At 37.7% G+C, this 19,895-nt stretch overlaps 1 protein-coding gene across 3 annotated transcripts in view; it reads right to left on the bottom strand.

Moving 5' to 3' along the window:
- The window catches only part of SSH2 (slingshot protein phosphatase 2), a 242,734-nt gene that overhangs the window by 137,489 nt on the left and 85,350 nt on the right, over positions 1 to 19,895 (bottom strand). For all 3 annotated transcript variants that reach the window (XM_025851382.2, XM_025851385.2, XM_073879337.1), the window contains one exon: positions 8,603 to 8,646. In XM_025851382.2, the coding sequence (XP_025707167.1) occupies positions 8,603 to 8,646 (44 nt within the window). The remainder of the gene's footprint in view (positions 1 to 8,602; positions 8,647 to 19,895) is intronic.

The raw sequence follows: 19,895 nt of genomic DNA, 5'->3' as shown, positions 1-19,895 counted from the left end.
TTTACACAGGGAAGGAAAACATCAACAAAATGAAAAGCAACTTACTGAATGGGAGAAGACATAACCAATAAGGGGTTAATATCCAATATATACAAAACACAATTGGTTATATATTGGTTAATAGCCAATATATATAAAAAACAATTCAATTTAGAAATGGGCAAAGGAGCTGAATAGACATTTTTCCAAAGAAGACACATGGATGGCCAACAAACATGAAAAGATACTCAACATCACTCATCATCAGGGAAATGCAAATCAAAACCACAATGAGATATCACCTCACACCTGTCAGGATGGCTAGTATTCAAAAGACAAGAAATAACAAGTATTGGTAAAGATGTGCAGAAAAGGGACTTGTGCAGTGTTGGTGGGAATGCAAAATAGTGTAGCCACTATGGAAAATAGTATGGAGGTTCCTCAAAAAATAGAACTACCATATGATTCAGCAATTCCACTTCTGTGTATTTATCTGAAAAAACAAAAACAAAAACACAAATTCGAAAAGATATCTACATCCCTATGTTCACTGCAGCATTATTTAAAATAGCCAAGATATGGAAGGAAACTAGGTGTCCATCAATAGATGACTGGGTAAAGAAGATGTGGTAGGTACATATATATATATATATATATATATATATGTACACACACACACACACACACACACAATGGAACATGTGAACTATTACTCAGCTATAAAAAAGAATGAAATCCTGCTTTTTGTGACATGGATGAACCTAGGCAGTATTATGCTAAGTGAAATATAAAAAACAAAATGAGCAAACAACAAAACAGAAACAGACTCATAGATACAGGGAACAATCGGTTGGTTGTCAGAGGGGAGGGACTGTGGGGTTGGGTGAAATAGGGGAAATAGACTTCCAGTTACAAAACAAGTAAGACATGGGATACAATGTATAGACAGTACAGGGAACAGAGATAATAATACTGCAACAATTTGTATGGTGACATTTAGTACATGGATTTATCATGGTGATTACTTCGTAATGCATATAAATGTTGAATCACTATGTTTGTTGTATAGCTGAAAGTAATATAATATTGTATGCCAACTACAATAAAATTTAAAAAGTCACCCTCTCTACAGATCACCATTCTATTCCATTAAAATCACCCTGTAGAATTCACCCATGGTGTTTGCACTTCTAAAGTCAATAGAACACAATGGTGGGGAAAAAAAGACAAAAAAATTCTTGAAACATACAAACAAAAATTGGTAACAAATATTATATGTATTGCTTGAATTGACTAGGGAAAATATAAAAACTGTCCTGAATGGCTTAAATATTCATTTCCATTTTTTCAAAAATAGCACAATTTCTGGATCTTTGAAGCCATATTATTGTACAATACTATAAATTTCTGACCTTATAATTTCCTAAAGGTCATTCCTTTTCTCTTTATACAACTCTTAGCTTAGAGTTGGTACACACAGGAATGGAAGAACTCTACTGTAATTAAAATACTTATTTTCTAAATTTAGATCTAAAGTACTTTGTTTCCTATCACAACTATTCACCTTAAAAAAGATGTCTTGTGATTTCAAAGATTTCAGTGGTGTATTTCTTTGTTCATTTTTATTTATTGTCTTATAATTTTTTTAAAGATTTTATTTATTTATTTGAGACAGAATGAGAGAGAGAGAGAGAGCATTAGTTAACTCATATGAGAGAGCCATTTATAGGTCAAATTGTTGAATACTGGATGCTGTATGGTTTAGTTTTATACTCATCTTCCTGGTTGTTCCCAAATAAGCAAAGTGGGTCATCACACAATCAGCAAAGCAATGAGTTCATAAACATGCACAAGGAAGACTGGCATTGAGTGTCATCTATTTATCTTTTTTACTAAGAATAATATACAACCTGATTTTTAACTCTGTGATCATGTTATCTTTTTATGCTTATCTTTTGAGAAAGACAAAGTATTGCCAGAGTTGTCATAAAAAGGGGCCAATGTAGCATGAATACATTGTTTTTTAACTATAGTAAAAAGTACATACCATAACATTTGCCATCTTAACTATTTGTAAGTGTACATTAAGTACATTCCCACTGTTGAGCAACTATCACCACCATCCATCTCTAGAACTTTTTTCTCTTCTAAAACTTTAACTCTGTACCCATTAAACAATAACTCCATTCTCCTCTTCCTCCAGCCCCTAGCAATCAACATTCTATTTTCTATCTCTGAGAATCTGACTACTCTAGGTACCTCATGTAAGTGGAAGCATACAATATGTATTATTTGGTGACTGGCTTATTTCACTTAGCATAATATCCTCAAGGTTTGTCCATGTTGTAACATATGTCAGAATTTCCTTCCTTTTTAAGGCTGAGTATATTCTGTTCTATGTATATACCATACTTTGTTCATCCATTTATCTGCCAGTGGCTATTGTGAATAATCTTGCTATGAACATGGGTGTACAAGTTTCTCAAGACCCTGCTTTTGATTCTTTTGGGTATATAACCAGAAGTGGAATTGCTAGATCATACGGTAATTACATTTTTAGTTTTTTGAGGACCTACAATACTGTACCCTTTTTACATTCTCACTAACAGCGCACAAGGGTTTCAATTTCTTCACATCGTCACCAATACTTGTTATTTTCTGTTTTTTGGGTAGTAGCCAACCTGATGAGTGTGGTGATATATCTCATTGTAGTTTTGATTTGCATTTCCTAATGATTAGTGATACTGAACATCTTTTCATGTACTTATTGGTCATTTGTATATCTTCTCTGGAGAAATGTCCTTTACCCATTTTTTAATTGAGTTGTTCAAAGGTTAATTTTATGTGTCAACTTGACTGGGCCACAAACTTCTGGGCTCAGAAATTTGGTTAAACATTATTCTGGGGGTGTCTCTGAGGGTGTTTCTGGAAGAGATTAACATTTGAATCAGTAGACTGAGTCAAACCGATGGTCCTTCCCAATGTGGGTAGGCTTCACCATTCCAATGAAGGCCTGAATAGAACAAAAGGCTGAGCAAGTTAGAATTTGCTCCCTCTGCAGGTCTTTGAGCTATGACATCAGTCTTTTCCTGATCTGACTCAGGCTCAGACTGGAAGTTAGACCATCAGCTCTCCAGGGTCTCCAACTTGCAGATCTTGGGGACTTCCCAGCTTCCATAAATTGTGTGAACCAATTCCTTACACTAAATCTATCTATCTTTATATTTCCTATTTTTTCTAGAAAACTCAAATATAGATTTTGGTACTGAGAAGTGAGGTGCTGCTATATTGAATACCTAAAAATGTGGAAGTGGCTTTGGAATTTGGAAGTGGCTCGAGGCTGGAAGAATTCTGAGGTGCATGCTTGAAAAAGGTAAGATTGTCATGAACACAGTGTTAATGGCAATTCTGGTGAGAGCTCAGAAAGAAAAGAGGAGGGCCGGAGAAAAAGCCCTCTCTCTTCTTAAAGAATACATCATAATCATGAACAGAATGTTGGTAGAAATATGGGCAGTAAAGTCCACTCTGATGAGGTCTCGGATGGAAATAAGGAACATGTTATTGGATAGCGGAGAAAAGGCAATACTTGTTATAAAGTAGGAAGGAACTTAGCTGAATTATGTTCATGTTCTAGTGTCTTGTGAAAAGTATAACTTGTGAGTGAGGAAATTAGATATTTAGCACAGGAGATTTTTAAGCAAAGCACTGAAGGAACAGCTTCCTTCCTTCCAACTGTAAATAGTAAAATATGAGAAGAGAAAAATGAATTGAAGAAGTAGTTAAGCAAAATGAAACAGAACTTAGAGATGTGGAAAATTCTGTCTGTATTGTATAAAATGAGAGAGCATGTTCAGAAGAAAACCCCAAGGGTGTGATGATGAAAGTGGGTGTGAACCATGGACCTCTCCACAGCCATCTCCACAGAAGCTAGGAATAGAGATGGGATTTATACCAGCAGAAACACTACCAGCTGGGACTAAAGGAAGCAAAGAAAACAAGAGAGAATGAAGGAAGGCTGTGAACATACATTATCCTTCAAGAAAAGGGAAGAAGGACCCCAAAGGCGATTCAGAGATCATCAGGACTGCTACTCCAACTACAGACCCGGAGTGCAAGGGCTGAGGGGCAAGGCTGCCTTTGCGTTGGTCCTGCTGCCCAGCAGAGTGCCAGGTAGACGGGCCCTTGCAGAATGCCAGATGTGTGGCACTTCGAGGGAGCCAAGGGTACAGGGCTGCCCTGCTGAGCCATGGAGATGACACCACCACTCCAGTGGGTCTTGAAGGCAGGACAACTGCCCCAGTGGGTCCCCAGTGAAAAGTATCGAAGCCAAAGAGCATTATTATTGAGCCTTAAGATCTAAATTTGCCTTGCTAGGTTTTGGATTAACTTGGGGCCTGTCACCTCTTCTTTCTCTCCTATTTTCCTTTTTGGAATGGGAATGTTTTCCCAAGCTTCTCTTACCACCATGTCTTGAAGTGCATAACTTATGTGGTTTCAGAGATTCATAGCTGGAGAGAAATTCTGCCTCTAATCTCACCCATATCTGATTTAGATGAGATATATTTTTTTAAAGATTTTATTTATTTGACAGAGAGAGAGCACAAGCAGGAGGAATGGCAGACAGAGGGAGGGGAAGAAGCAGGCTCCCCGCTGAACAGGGAGTCTGATATGGGACTCGATCCCAGGACCCTGAGATCATGACAAGCCAAAGGCAGATGCTTAATCGACTGAGCTACCCAGGCATGCCCATGATTTAGATGAGATATTTAGATGAGACTTTGGACTTCACACTTAAGAGTAGATGCTAAAATGAGTTAAGACTTTTGGGACTACTGGGATGGAATGAATATTTTATTTTTTTTATTTTTGACAGAGAGAGACACAGCGAGAGAAGGAACACAAGCAGGGGGAGTGGGAGAGGGAGAAGCAGGCTTCCCGCGGAGCAGAGAGCCTGATGCGGGGCTCGATCCCAGAACCCTGGGATCATGACCTGAGCCGAAGGCAGACGCTTAACGACTGAGCCACCCAGGCGCCCCATGAATATATTTTTTATGTGAGAAGGATATGAGTTGGGGGGGTAGGGTGGAATGTTATGAATTGAATATTTGTGTCCCCCCCCAATCCATATGTTGAAGCCCTAACCCCTAATGTTATGGTATTTAGAGATGGGAGCCTTTGGGAGGAAATTAGGGTTAGATGATGTCATGATGATGTCAGAGGGCTCCCGTGACAGGATTCATGTCTACATATGAGGAAGAGACCAGAGCATCCTCTCTCACACAGCCATATGAGGACACAGCAAGAACACAGCTGTCTGAAATCCAGGAAGAAAGCTCTCACCAGGAACCAAATCTGCCAGCACGTTGAGCTTGGATTTTCCTGCCTCCAGAACTGTAAGAAATAAATTCCTGTCGTTTAAGCCACTTAGTCTATGGTATTTTGTTATAGGAGCCTGAGCTGAATAAGACAGATTGTTCTTTTCCCATTGTGCTTGAGTTGTAAGAGTTCTTTATATATTCTGGACATTGACCCCTTATCAGCTATATTATTTGCAAAAATTTTGATGTAGACTAATTTATCTATTTTTGTTGTTGCCTGTGAACATTGGTTTTTAAAGACTTCATAGTTTGAGCTAATTATATTAAATGATTACTTTTAACTTAAGACTTTCCCAATAAATGGCATTTGGTTAAAATAAGAGATAATTAATGAATCATCTTTTTTATTATGTGGAATTGGCATTAGTTTTATTTTTTTTACTTATTTTTTAATTTTTTATTGTTATGTTAATCACCATACATTACATCATTAGTTTTGGATGCAGTGTTCCATGTTTCATTGTTTGTGCATAACACCCAGTGCTCCATGCAGAACGTGCCCTCTTTTTTTTTTTTTTTTTTTCTTAGATTTTATTTATTTATTCATGAGAGACAGAGGGAGAGAGAGAGAGAGAAGCAGAGGGAGAAGCAGGCTCCCAAGGAGCAGGGAGCCCGATGCGGGACTCGATCCCAGGACCCTGGGATCATGACCTGAGCCGAAGGCCGACGCCTAACCATCTGAGCCACCCAGGCGCCCCGAACGTGCCCTCTTTAATACCCATCACCAGGCTATCCATCCCCCCACCCCCCTCCCCTATAGAACCCTCAGTTTGTTTTTCAGAGTCCATCGTCTCTTATGGTTGGTCTCCCCCTCCGATCCTCCCCCTTCATTCTTCCCTTCCTGCTATCTTCTTCTTCTTTTTTTTTTCTTAACATATATTGCATTATTTGTTTCAGAGGTACAGATCTGTGATTCAACAGTCTTGCACAATTCACAGTGCTCACCATAGCACATACCCTCCCCAATGTCTATCACCCAGCCACCCCATCCCTCCCACCCCCCACCACTCCAGCAACCCTCAGTTTGTTTCCTGAGATTAAGAATTCCTCATATCAGTGAGGTCATATGATACATGTCTTTCTCTGATTGATTTATTTCACTCAGCATAACACCCTCCAGTTCCATCCACATCGTTGCAAATGGCAAGATCTCATTCCTTTTGATGGCTGAATAATATTCCATTGTGTATATATACCACGTCTTCTTTATCCATTCATCTGTCGATGGACATCTTGGGTCTTTCCACAGTTTGGCTATTGTTTGGCATTAGTTTTAATAATATGCTGTTTACTATTCAATTCTTTACTACAAACCACAACTGAACCCACAAACTGAAAAGGTGAGTTCCGGCATGCTCAGTGAAATGATGCTAATTCAGTGCTGGTTTATTCTCTAATAAGTGATAGGGAATACCAGAATAATCTGCAGTAGTCAAGCACACAAAAAATCAACCTCTTACATACCATCTAGCTACAAGGGGCATTCAATTGGCACTTAAGAGAAGTTTCTTTGTTTTGGGTCAGACTAAAACAATTAGATTTAGAAATAGCCTGGGAAACATACTGAATGTAAGAAATTACAACAGGCAAGTAAATTTTGATTTTTAAAAATGGGTGCTACCAGGGATGCCTGGGTGGCTCAGTCATTAAGCATCTGCCTTCGGCTCAGGTCATGATCCCACGGTCCTGGGATCAAGTCCCACATTGGGCTCCTTGCTCAGTGAGGAGCCTGCTTCTCCCTCTCCCTCTGCTGCTCCCCCTGCTTGTGCTCTCTCTCTCTCTCTCTGACAAATAAATAAAAATCTTTAAAAAAAATGGGTGCTACCAGGTTGTTCTTCATTCCTTCTTTGTATAAATGATCCTTTTCTTGTAAAAAGAAGCCTACAAAAACCCTCTGCTAGTCATATTAATGATATATTGCCAACAACTTTAAAAACAGTGGTCTTTATAAAGATTCTTAATGGCTTGACAATTCAGGACTGTGAATGAGAGTAAACTTGCATTGCCTCATCATTATGTAATTTTTGGAACAACAATTATCCCCCAGTAGATGCCAAGTCAATATGTAAGCTTGAAATTAACCCAATGATCTTTACATTTGGCCTTGTAGAAAATTCAGAATCTTTTGGAATCCTTTTTTCACTCTAATGGGAATAAGGTTATGACGCCTCTGGTAATAATTCAGCTAAAATTTTTTTCTGGGTTTCTATCTCTTAGCCCTATGTGAAAGAATGACACTTCACTGTCAGATCTTCCCCAAGAGATAGTGAGATATTAAGCTGCAAGCCAAATTTTTCATGCTAACCAAGACAGGAAATTTATTGTCAATAAGCTTCAGTTACTGATGAAAAGGAACTCTTTTTATATAAACTTGCAGTTTACAAGAGTGGTATACAGCAACAAACACCTGATAATTCATCATTAAGGAAGCATTCCCTTTGGCCAGGTTCTCCACATTGAGCATGCTTACTGTATACTTCCTCTGTATCATACAGAACAGCTCATGTGATTGAGTTCAAAGGATACAAATTTGGTAGCATTTAAATGACCATCTTGAACTTACCAGAACTGTTTCTTGGGGGAAAAAGTTGATTTATAAAACCACTTATAGGAGATAACAAAAATATTTATATACTTCCTAAATATCTCTCATAATATTTTTCTTTTAATGGCAGCAGGCACTGGTACCCTTTTAACAATATGCCCACTACTCTGTGAGTATTCATTGTATTTGAAGGACTGGGTAAGTTACTCAGTATATCCTTTGTATTTAGAAGCAAAATATTGACCAATCTATAAGAATTTAAATATCCATCAAAATGAATGACAAACCTAAGTACAAAACTGAAGGCTGAAATGTTCAGTTGATATTTTCCTAAAAGGTAATGAAAATTTACTTTTTATTACTCAAGATAGTTCTTCAGACTTGAATAAAAATTGGGCCAATATTGGCATACCTGCACTTTCTTAAAGCAATCTACCATTTTATGTATGTATGTATGTATGTATGTATGTATGTGTGTATAACTGACATACAACATTGTATTAGTTTCATGTGTACAACATAATGCAATCTACCATTTTAAATCTCTGAGTCAGTGACTGGATTCTTAAAGCAATTCCATTTTGAGAGACCAATTAAGCTTCTTGGAAAACCATGATAACCTAATCTGACAAGACTAAGAAAGAATTAGAGAAAAAACATTAACAATAGAAATGCTATAGAATATAACGAACAAACATACCTCCGGGGCTGTGACCGGCATTCCTCCTCCCCACTGTCTGCCTCCTGCAGAGACAGGAAAATGATAAAAAAAAAAAAACAGTTTAAAACCTGAGGTCATATATCATAATATCAACAATGCAATTTTACTAAGCTTTACATATAGGCATATCTCACTCATCTTGCGCACTTGAACAAATTCTCTCCATAAATAGCAACTTCAACCAAAACAGAAGGTTGATATATATCAGTAGAATTTATTTCTGGAGGAAACTTCAACAATAGCCAATAAATTTCATTGATAACAAAATGCTAATAGTTAAAAGAATTACCTCTGAAAACCAACTAAAGATGTTATGCCACTGTTATGCTATTTCAGATTCAAAATGAGTGGGCATTCTGATTGCCACCAACAAATCTCATTAAGATGTTCTATTAATAATTCTGATCCCCAAAGAACAACCTAAACAATGAGCTACTTCACAAAGTGCTCATGATCAAATCACGAACAGTATCACCCTCAACATAAAGGTTACTAGTTATTATTTATAACGTTCCAGGCTCCTTGATCAACACTTTAAGTACATTGTCCTACTTATTACTTATAAGTAATTCAGAAGGTTAAGGGGCGCCTGGGTGGCTCAGTTGGTCAAGCATCTGACTCTTGGTTTCCACTCAGGTGATGATTTTGGGGTCGCGAGATCAAGCCCAGCATTGGGCTGCACGCTCAGTGCAGAGTCTGCTTGGGATTGTCTCTCTCCTTCTCCCTCTGCCCCTGCCCCTGCTTGCAAGGAATGAATGAATGAATGAATGAATGGATAAATAAAATCTTAAAAAATAATTCAGAAGGCTGATGGTACTATATTTCTCACTGATTCACACAAACACACACACACACACAGCTTAGGATAAATATTTTCAATCAATAAAAAAGCATTGAATCATAGTTTAATTGCAATATTTATTTTTTCTTAGTGGCACATAAAATAATTGAGGGTGTTATAACATTGTAATTTAGATTCAGTGAAATACGGATTTTACAGATGAAGAAACTGAAATTCACAAAGAGGAACTGGTAAATTGCCCAAGGAAACTCATATGGTGAAGCTAGAATTAAAACTGATAAAAATACTGCCTCCCAACACATTGAAAAAGCATCATTTACTTCTCCCTGGCCTAGGTTAGGTCTTATAAGTTATCACACAGATTTTCATGTACAGAACAATATTGACATAAAGGAAAAGTGAGAAAAGATGTGAGAATTAATAATACTAAAGTGTTAAGTTTTTCCTTAAGTTTGTTCCCTGACATTTTATATTTGCTTTTTGGTCACTTTTGCTCTATTTGGCAAACATAAAAACTGGAGGACAAAAATAATTTCAAACAGTATGTGTACTGTCTGTCACTGAGCCACCTACATTTTCGAGTTTATGAAACCAAACCCATTCACCTCTATATCATTCTGTCTCCATTCCAGGTCAGCTACTATTACTTAAAACTCTACAACTTTTATTCTCATTTTATTTTTGTTATTGATTAGAGGCATGCCTATTATTTTCCACAAAGGGAAGAACGCAGTAAAGATTCTACCCACAGAGAGAAGACAGGTTAAAGGTCATAGTGTGCTAAACTATTTGCCTGTAGGGGAGGTTTTAGGTTCAGAAGTATTCCCTTTAGGGATTGAAAAGAAGGGTGTTAAAAGGAAAGGAACTGATTGTCTCTAGAGTCAATAGAACCTGGAAAGTTTGCAAGAAAGAAAATGAAAAGATTCAGACAAGCAAATGTAAATGTTAGATTTTGAGGCCCAAGGGAACTATAATATAGAGAAATGATATCCTGGAATGTCGTTTAACAAATAGTGCTTCATTATTGTTATTACTGGTTAATAGAGCTCAACTTCTGATGTATTCTTATCATATTTTTTAATTGTATGAAAACTATATAAAGGGTATTCTTAAGATGTATGTAAGTTACGAGGTGCAATAATACAATGAATATCTGTGAACACTGAAGAGCTGACTAGTACTGGGGCACCTGGGTGGCTCAGTTGGTTGAGTGTCTGTCATGATCGCAGGGTTGTGAGATTGAGCCCCGTCCTGGGCTCCATGCTCAGTATAGAGTCTGCTTGAGACCCTTGCCCCCTCCTACTCCTTCCCCCTCTGCACCTCACCCTACTCACATTCTTTCTCTCAAATAAATAAATAAAATCTTTAAAAAAAAAAAAAACTTAAAATAAAAAGAGCCAGACTAGTACTGATACCTTTGCATCTGTGTGCTTATTACCTATCTCCCATTCTTATTCTTCTCCCAGGATGTGACTACTACCTTGAATTTTAAGTTTATAATTTTCTTGTTCTCATTCTACTATAAAAAATTTCAAACATAAAAAAGGTTGAAAGACCATATAGTTAATCTGTATATTTACCATATGTATTCTACCATTAATATTTTAATCACATATTAATTTATCTATCTGCCTTTCCATCAATCCATCTTATTTTTTGATGCATTTTAAAGTAGGTTACAGACATCAGTACACTTGCCATTAAATGTATATAATTAATTAGAATTCAGTATTACAGTTTTTTCCTCTTACAGTAAAATTTATATACAATGAAATGCACAAATCTTAAGTGCACCATTCAAAGAGTTTTGAAAACATATATATCTGTGTAAATAAAACTTCTATCAAGAAGCAAAACATTTCTGGGGCACCTGGGTGGCTCAGTTGTTAAGCATCTGCCTTTGGCTCAGGTCATGGTCCCAGGGTCCTGGGATCGAGCTCCGCATTGGGCTCCCTGCTCCGCGGGAAGCCTGCTTCTCCCTCTCCCACTCTCCCTGCTTGTGTTCCCTCTCTCTCTGTGTCTCTCTTTGTCAAAATAAATAAATAAAATCTTAAAAAAAAAAAAGCAAAATACTTCTATCACTTCAGAATTTTTTCTTGTACCTCTTCTCAGTCAACACCTGGCACCACCCACCCCTAGAGGCAACCACTGTTCTGATTTTTCTACCACAACTTTCCCCCCCAAATTAGCACATAGCATATAATTCCATTTATATGATTCTACTATTCATATAAATGGAATCATATAGTATGTACTCTTTTCTGCGAGGCTTCTTTTACTCAGCATTATGTTTTGAGACTCATCCATGTTGTTGCATTTAACAGGAGCTCATTCCTTTTTATTCCTGAGGATTCCATTGTAGGAATATACCACAGTTTATTCATCTCCTACTGATATATGTGCTCGGGGTGTTTGAATTTTTGTCTATTATGAATAAAACTGTTATATGAGCTTTCCTTTTTTTTTTAAGATTTATTTATTTTAAAGGGATAGAGAGCATGTGAGCAGGGGGAGAGGAAGAGGGAGAGAGAGAATCTCAAGCAGACTCCCTGCTGAGCATGGCGCCTGATGCAGGGCTTGATACCAGGACCCTGAGATCATGACCTGAGCCAAAATCAAGAGCTGGTGGCTTAAATGACTGAGCCACCCAGGAGCCCTCTTTTGTGTTTTTTTTTTTTTTTTTTGGTGGAAATATGTTTTTGTTTCTCTTGGGTAATGAGATAGATGCATGCATAGTTTTATAGGAAATTGCCAGGCCTTTTTCCAAAGTGCTTGTAACACTTTATACTTAATCAACAATGTATGAAAGTTGCAATTACAGTTTAATTAGCAATTTTCTTCTCCAATGGTTGTTTTCCATGTCCTCAGAAACTTTTGCTTACCCTTTAGTCACAAACACACTCTACCATACTTTTTAAAATGTTGCACAAGGTGTTTTCTTCTTCTTCTTCTTTTAAATATTTTATTTATTTATCTGAGATAGAGAAAGAGAGCAAGAGAGCATGCGTGAATTGGGGTAGGAGCAGAGAGAGAGGAAGAGAAGCAGACTCCATGCAGAGCACAGAGCCAGACTCAGGGCTCGACCCCACAACCCTGAGATCATGACCTGAACCAAAACGAAGAGTCAGGTGCTCAACTGACTGACCCACCCAGGTGCTCCTACTCTACCACATTTTTAGATAAAAGCTTTATGGTTTTATATATAAGGTCTAAGGCCCATCCTGAAAAAAATATTTGTATATGGTGTGAGTAAGAGGTTCATTTTTTTCCACATGGATATCTAGTTTCAAGTACCATTTGTTGAAGACTTTCCTTTCCTCACTGGATTACTTGGCCCCTTTGTAAAAAATCAAATGATTGTATAGGTGAGTCTACTTCTGGGTTCTTTATTCTGTTCCATTGATCTATTTGTCAATCTTTATGCTAGGACCACACTATCTTGACTACTGTACTTTATAGTAAGTTTTGAAGGAAATATAAATCCTCTAACTTGATTCCTCTTTTTTAAGATTGCTTTATCTTCTAGTAAGACTTTTTATCTTGAAATCTGCTTTATCTGATATTAATATAGCCACTACAGACTTATTTATACAAGACATATTTTTCAATCTCTTTGTATTTTAAAGACTGTCTCTTATAAACAAAATATAGTTGCATTTTGGGGAGCCTGGGTGGCACAGTTGGTTGAGCATCTGACTCTTGGTTTCAGCTCAGGTCACGGTCTCAGGGTTGTGGGATCCAGCCCTGCATTGGGTTCTGTACTCAGTGCAGAGTTTGCTTGAGATTCTCTCTCCCTCTGCCCCTCTCCATGCCTCCACCCCGCACACGCTCTCTCTCTGAAATAAGTAAATCTTTAAAATAATAAAGTTGCATCTTGCTTTATCTAGTGTGACAATCTTTGCCTTTTATTTGTAGTGTTTAGTTCATTAACATTTAGTGTAATTTGATAGTTAGATTTGGTTCTATAATGTTACTATTTATTTTCTGTTTGTCACCTACATTTTTTTCCTCTATTCCTCCTTTTCTGTCTTCTTTTGTATTATTTGAATATTTTTTAGAATTTCATTTTTATTTACTTTACTGGCTCTACCTCTTTTCATTATTGTTTAATTCCATTGTCTTTTTAATTACATCTATATTCTTAAACAATATATTATTTAGTTTTGATTGTTTAAGAGTTTTAAAAATTGTACTATATGTATGTAGTCTTCTCAATATGCTTTTTAATTTTTAATTTTTTTTAAAGATTTTATTTATTTGACAGAGAGAGACACAGCAAGAGAGGGAACACAAGCAGGTGGAGTGGGAGAGGGAGAAGCAGGCTTCCCGCGGAGCAGGGAGCCCGATGTAGGCTTGATCCCAGGACCCTGGGATCATGACCTGAGCTGAAGGCAGACGCTTAACGATTGAGCCACCCAGGTGCCCCCCAATATGTTTTAATAGTATTATGCAAACACGATTCATCTACTTATTACATATAACTATATTTCATTTTACTGAGGTAAAAGACTACATTATATGAATATATCAAAGTTTATCCATTCTAATTACATAGATTGTTCCCAATTTTTGGTGACATCTACCATGCCACTATAAACATTCTTGTACGTGTCTTTTGGTCTACATGCATAAGAGTGTCAACACAGGATATAAACCAAGCAGTGGAATTGCAGGGTCACAGAGTAAATAAAGGTTAACATTTACAAGATAGTGCCAAATTATTTTCCAAGGTGGTTGTGCTGATATATACTCCCACCAGGAAAACGTGTTTCAGTTGATCTAAGTCCTACCCAACACTTGGAATCATCATGTTTTTATTTTTTGCCAATGGTCTCAATTTGCTTTGCCTTGATTACTAATAAGGTTGAGCAACCTTTTATGTTTATGGCCTATTACTAACTTCAGAACAGACCAAAAGGGGGATAATTCAAATTATTTTCAGCTCTTTGGTGGATTTTTCTTTCTTTTAAGATTTATTTATTTTAGAGAGAGCGGGATAAAGAAAGTGCTTGTGAGTTGGGGGGGGGCAAGGGGAGAGGGACAGAATCTCAAGCAGACTCCCTGATGAGCACAGAGCCTGACATGAGGCTCAGTCCCACGACCCTGAGATCATGACCCGAGCCAAAATCAAGAGTCCGACGCTTAACCAACTGAGCCACCCAGGTGCCCTGGATTTTTCTACCGGTGAGAATTGTGATGAGAGTATATGGAGAAGTAAAAAGCAAAAACACCCTTGATGCTTCCTTAGTGGGCACAGACAGCCAAAATCAGTTATATCTACAGAGGCATATTTTAATATGCACCATAATTAGACTTGTTCAAGGTAAGTGGTATAGTTAGGATTTGAACTCAGGTCTCTCTTTCTGTTCTAACTAGCTTCCTCTAAACTAAAAATCTGACTTTGATACCTATATCCAAAGATAGTGGGTAGGGAGGGAGCCACAAAAGAAAGCATTTCTTTTTCACGGCTTATAATAAAATAATATCATTTATCATCTTTCTTTTATAAGACTTCTACACTTTAAAATAGTGCCAAAGGAGTGGAAAATTCCTTTGGCACACACAAAAAAGCAAGTCAGAGTAGTGCTTCCTTTTTTTTTTTTTTATAAAGATTTTATTTATTTGTTTGACAGAGACACAGCAAGAGAGGGAACACAAGCAGGGGGAGTGAGAGAGGGAGAAGCAGGCTTCCCGCTGAGCAGGCAGTTCCATCCCAGGACCCTGGGATCATGACCTGAGCCGAAGACAGATGCCTAATGACTGAGCCACCCAGGTGTCCCCAGAATAGTACTTCTAATACAAGATCCTCAACTTTTTCTTTCTTAGATTAATATTACAATAGTCAGGGCAATAAATGATTTGCTTCCCATCGCCATTACTCGGAAAAAGAAAAAAACAACTTAGTATATATCAAGGTATTGTAGGCCTTAGAGTAAAATGGATTTAAAAGGAATGAAGAAAATGCTCAATTACGTTTCTTTCAGAATTCATTGCCACAGAAGCAAAAATAAAACACTGCTTATTCAGTAAGTCATGCAGTTATCTTGAATAGTGGCATTTAAATGATAGCTAAAGTAGAATGCTTACTATTCTATTCTAACAAGTTCATATGACAGATAAAACCAACTACCTTGTCAAGTAACTTCACACATTGTCAGGAAAAAGGAAAAAAGCCAAATAGTCAACCTGCTCAGAACATTAGAAATTACCAGGATAAAAGCATAGAGGTAGCTCTTTAGTTTCTTCTTAGTGAATGGACTCATTTCTAAGGTGTAAGCAAGAGATCTAAATAATAAAACGATTAAATATATATTTGTTGCTCTTTTTATATTGCACAGTCCTATTGCTAAATAATTCTTGATGCTCTTAAGAAAAATTCAACCTATAAACAATATGGTATGAGATTCTGAATGTGCATTTAATTTTAAGGTATTCAGGAACCATTAAGTATGAACTAAAAGATTAATGCATTCTTATGAATCTACTACCTGAGCATAAAAGTAGGTTGCTAAGTAAAAGATGTTTGGAAAAATATAAGCACCCAAGTGATATTTGCTGATGAGCAGGCTGGGGAGAGGGAAGTGCTGCTAGCCTTGAAAAACACTGCACTATGTAGGTGTTAAGTACCTTCCCAAACCTTATTGTTTAAGATTCTTTCCACTTTCCATATTCTCCAACCCAAGTGGACTCATTCATTATACTTCAAAAGTACCTATTAACTTCCTTTGTCCACACTGTTTCATCAATGTGGAAGGCCCCTCTCCCCTCCTATATCTCTCCCCAGCTTTGAAAGATGGTTTCAAAAGCCTGAAGTTCATGACATTTTTTTAAATCACGATAGGCTGTCTGTCTCCCTCCAAACTTAACAGTTACTGTGCATCTTTCTTGTGGCACCACCCAGCTCTGCATATGGGTTACCATTGAGAGCTGTTGCTGGGTGTCTTTTGTCTACAATCCTTTAAAAATTTTTTTTAAAGATTTTATTGATTTGTCAGAGAGAAGACAGGAAGACAGAGAGAGGGAGAGAGATAGAAAGACAGAGAGAGAGGGAGAACACAAGCAGGGGGAGTGAGCCTGATGTGGAACTCGATCCCCGGACCCTGGGATCATGATCTGAGACAAAGGCAGATACTTAACCAGCTGAGCCACTCAGGCAGCCCCAAAATTTGTTTAATATGTGCAACTTAACTCACCCACTTGTGAAAATTTCAGAATTGCTACACTGTCTTTTCTATCATCAGAGATTCAACTCTGAGGCTACTTGGTTTTTTAAAAAAAGCAACAAGTTTCCTGTGTTCTGAACCTGTTATATCTGACAAACATGCAATATGAAAACGTTATAAGGTTCTTAACTCTGGCTCCCTTTACAACTTTTTTAATAAAAAAATCTCCAGGTCTCATGCTTACCAATTTTTATTCCTTAGCTTTGAGGTGGGGCTGATGGTGTGCTGGGGCTGGTTAGTAGGCTCATGAGAGCCAATTGTTAGATTTTTTAGGAATCTCCTGACATTCACGTTGGAAGCTTGAAATTGGCCATGGTGGGAGTATTTACCAGGAAAATCAGCAAATGCTACAAACAGCCCCCACCCAGAGAACAGGTTTTTAAACATTTACCAGTACACCATGAGGTATGCGGCCCAAGAATGTGTACATTTAAAAAGCTTCATAGATAACTAACAAACAGTTAAAGATTGAAAACCTTTATCTTAAGCGTTTGGAAAAACATTAAAAAGCCTGGGGTACACATAGCTACTACTCCCTCAAGGTAACTGTGCTAGGGAGATCAGTGATGATGGGAACTTAGCTCCCCAAAGCCTCTACTGTCCCCCTTCCTAGACTGTAAGGTCTATAACGGCAGGACTATGTTTGCATAGTGTCAGTCATGCTCAGTAGATATTAGATGAATTAATAAATATTGTTCAAGGCATCATAACCTTGGTATCACAACTAGTTATCACAACCTAGTAAGTGGCAGAATTAGGAATAAACCTTAGGCTAATTTCAATATATCATGTGCCTCATCTCCATTAAATTATTGGTCATATCCTGGTCTGTCAATCCAAGATGAGTGCTTAAAATGGGGTAGAGAGCAAGCAGCATCCACCATAAGGTAATAAGACTATGCTTCTGTGCCATCTTTTGGTTCTCCATAATTTAAAGACTATTATTCATTTGAGCCACCCTGGAATGAATGCTATGCAGGTATGAGTAGAGATAACTTTTCAGCTGAAGAAACTCATAGAAGTGTGATAATTTGCTCAAAGTAACATAAGAGCAAGCAGCAGAGTCAAGATTCTGTCAATAAGGTCAAATATATCTTCTGCCAGAACAAGCTGCTTCTCTTGTATCAAAAGAATACTCTGGGGCACTGATAGGGGCCTGATCCTAGGACCCTGTCTTTGAATTCTCTCCCTATCCAAATTCTGTTCCCTCCTACTCAAGTGAAATTCCACATCTCACTCTCTGATGACTCCACCATTGGTCCATTTCCTTCTTTGTAGCCTGAGCCCTCAATATGGACATATGGTCTTATGTACCAGAACACAGTGGTACAACTGTACTAATTGCTTAAACATTGAAATACTTCTGTGCCAGATGGTAAACAGTAGCTGTCTACCGCCTCTCAGAATGTTTCAATATCCAACAACAAACAGGATGATGCCAGGCACAGCAGAGGATTTCCAGGTCTTGCTCCTGACTATTCTGATTGGTTTATAGGCATGCCATACTAGTTGCTAAATATTTTGAATATCATCTTTACCTACAGCAAATCTTTTCTGTGCTCTAAACTTTGATTTAAAACTCTTAGCTCTGGGGGCGCCTGGGTGGCTCAGTCTTTAAGCGTCTGCCTTCGGCTCAGGTCATGATCCCAGGGTCCTGGGATCGAGCCCCGCATCGGGCTCCCTGCTCAGCGGGAGCCTGCTTCTCCCTCTCCCACTCCCCCTGCTTGTGTTCCTGCTCTTGCTGTCTCTCTCTGTCAAATAAATAAAATCTTAAAAAAAAAAATACACATACTCTTTAAAAATAAATAAATAAAACTCTTAGCTCTGTCTTAGCTTCACCCTGGAGATAATGTCTGCATGCCTCTTTCACCTGTATCATCTGTTCTGTTTTTTGTGTGTCCTGCTAGCCACACTCCAATTGCTTAGACTGTCTTTTGGTTTTAGTACCAGTCCTCTGTGACACATGATTACCATGACTCCCCAAGGAATTTAAAAATATAAAAGGCACTGATAACATCTGGAGGAGGCTAAGTAAAATCTGATTATTAAAGTTTCTCTTAATATTAAACACTTGAATTATTTATGGATATAAAGAATTAGAATACAATTAACCAAAGTTACAACTTCAAACATTATTCAGAAATAAGGCCACAAGACTCTGAAAAGCCAAAGAAATCTTGAGAAAGAAGAGCAAAGTTGGAGGTATCACAATACCAGATTTCAAACTATACTATTAAAGCCATAGTAATCAAAGCAGTAAGGTAGTGGCATAAAAACAGATACACAGATCACTGGAATAGAACTGAGAGCCCAGAAATAAACCCACTTCTTAAAATGTCAGTGTGCTCCTACAACAAAGGAGGCAACAATATACAATGGGGAAAATACAGTTTCTTCAATAAATGGTGTTGGGAAAACTGAACAACTACATGCAAAAGAATGAAACTAGAACTTTCCTGCACTCTACACAAAAATAAATTCAAAATGGAGTAAAGACCTAAATGTAAGACCTGAAACCATAAATCTCTTATTTTTTTTAAAGATTTTATTTATTTATTTGAGAGAGAGAGAATGAGAGATAGAGAGCACGAGAGGGAAGAGGGTCAGAAGGAGAAGCAGACTACCCGCTGAGCAGGAAGCCCGATGTGGGACTCGATCCCAGGACTCCAGGATCATGACCCGAGCCGAAGGCAGTCGCTCAACCAACTGAGCCACCCAGGTGCCCAACCATAAATCTCTTAAAAGAAAACAGGCAGTAGTAATCTTTTGCACATCAACCTTAGCAGTATTTTTCTGGATATGTCACCCAAGGCAAGGGAAACAAGCAAAAATACACAATTGGGGCTACATAAAACAAAAAGCTTTTGCAGAGCAAAGGAAATCATCAACAAAATGAAAAGGCAACCTACTGAATGGAGGAAGATATTTGCAAATGACATAACTGATAAGGGGTTAGTATCCAAGATATATAAATAACTCACAGAACTCAACACCCCAAACTAATACGATTAAAAACTGGGCAGAGGACCTGAATAGACATTTTTCCAAAGAAGACTTACAGATGGCCAATAGATACATGAAAAGATGCTCAACATCACTGATCATCAGGGAAATGCAAATCAAAGCCACAACGAGATCATAACCTCACACCTGTCAGAATGGCTAATATCAAAAAAGATAAGAAATAAGTGTTAGCAAGGATGTTTAGAAAAGGGAACCCTCCTTGTTCACTGTTCGTAGGAACGTC

Source organism: Callorhinus ursinus, unplaced genomic scaffold (genome assembly GCF_003265705.2).
Source record: "Callorhinus ursinus isolate GAN/ISIS: 27379988/994484 unplaced genomic scaffold, GSC_fseal_2.0 scaffold34, whole genome shotgun sequence".
Taxonomy (NCBI): domain Eukaryota; kingdom Metazoa; phylum Chordata; class Mammalia; order Carnivora; family Otariidae; genus Callorhinus; species Callorhinus ursinus.
This window is presented reverse-complemented; position numbering and strand designations above follow the sequence as displayed.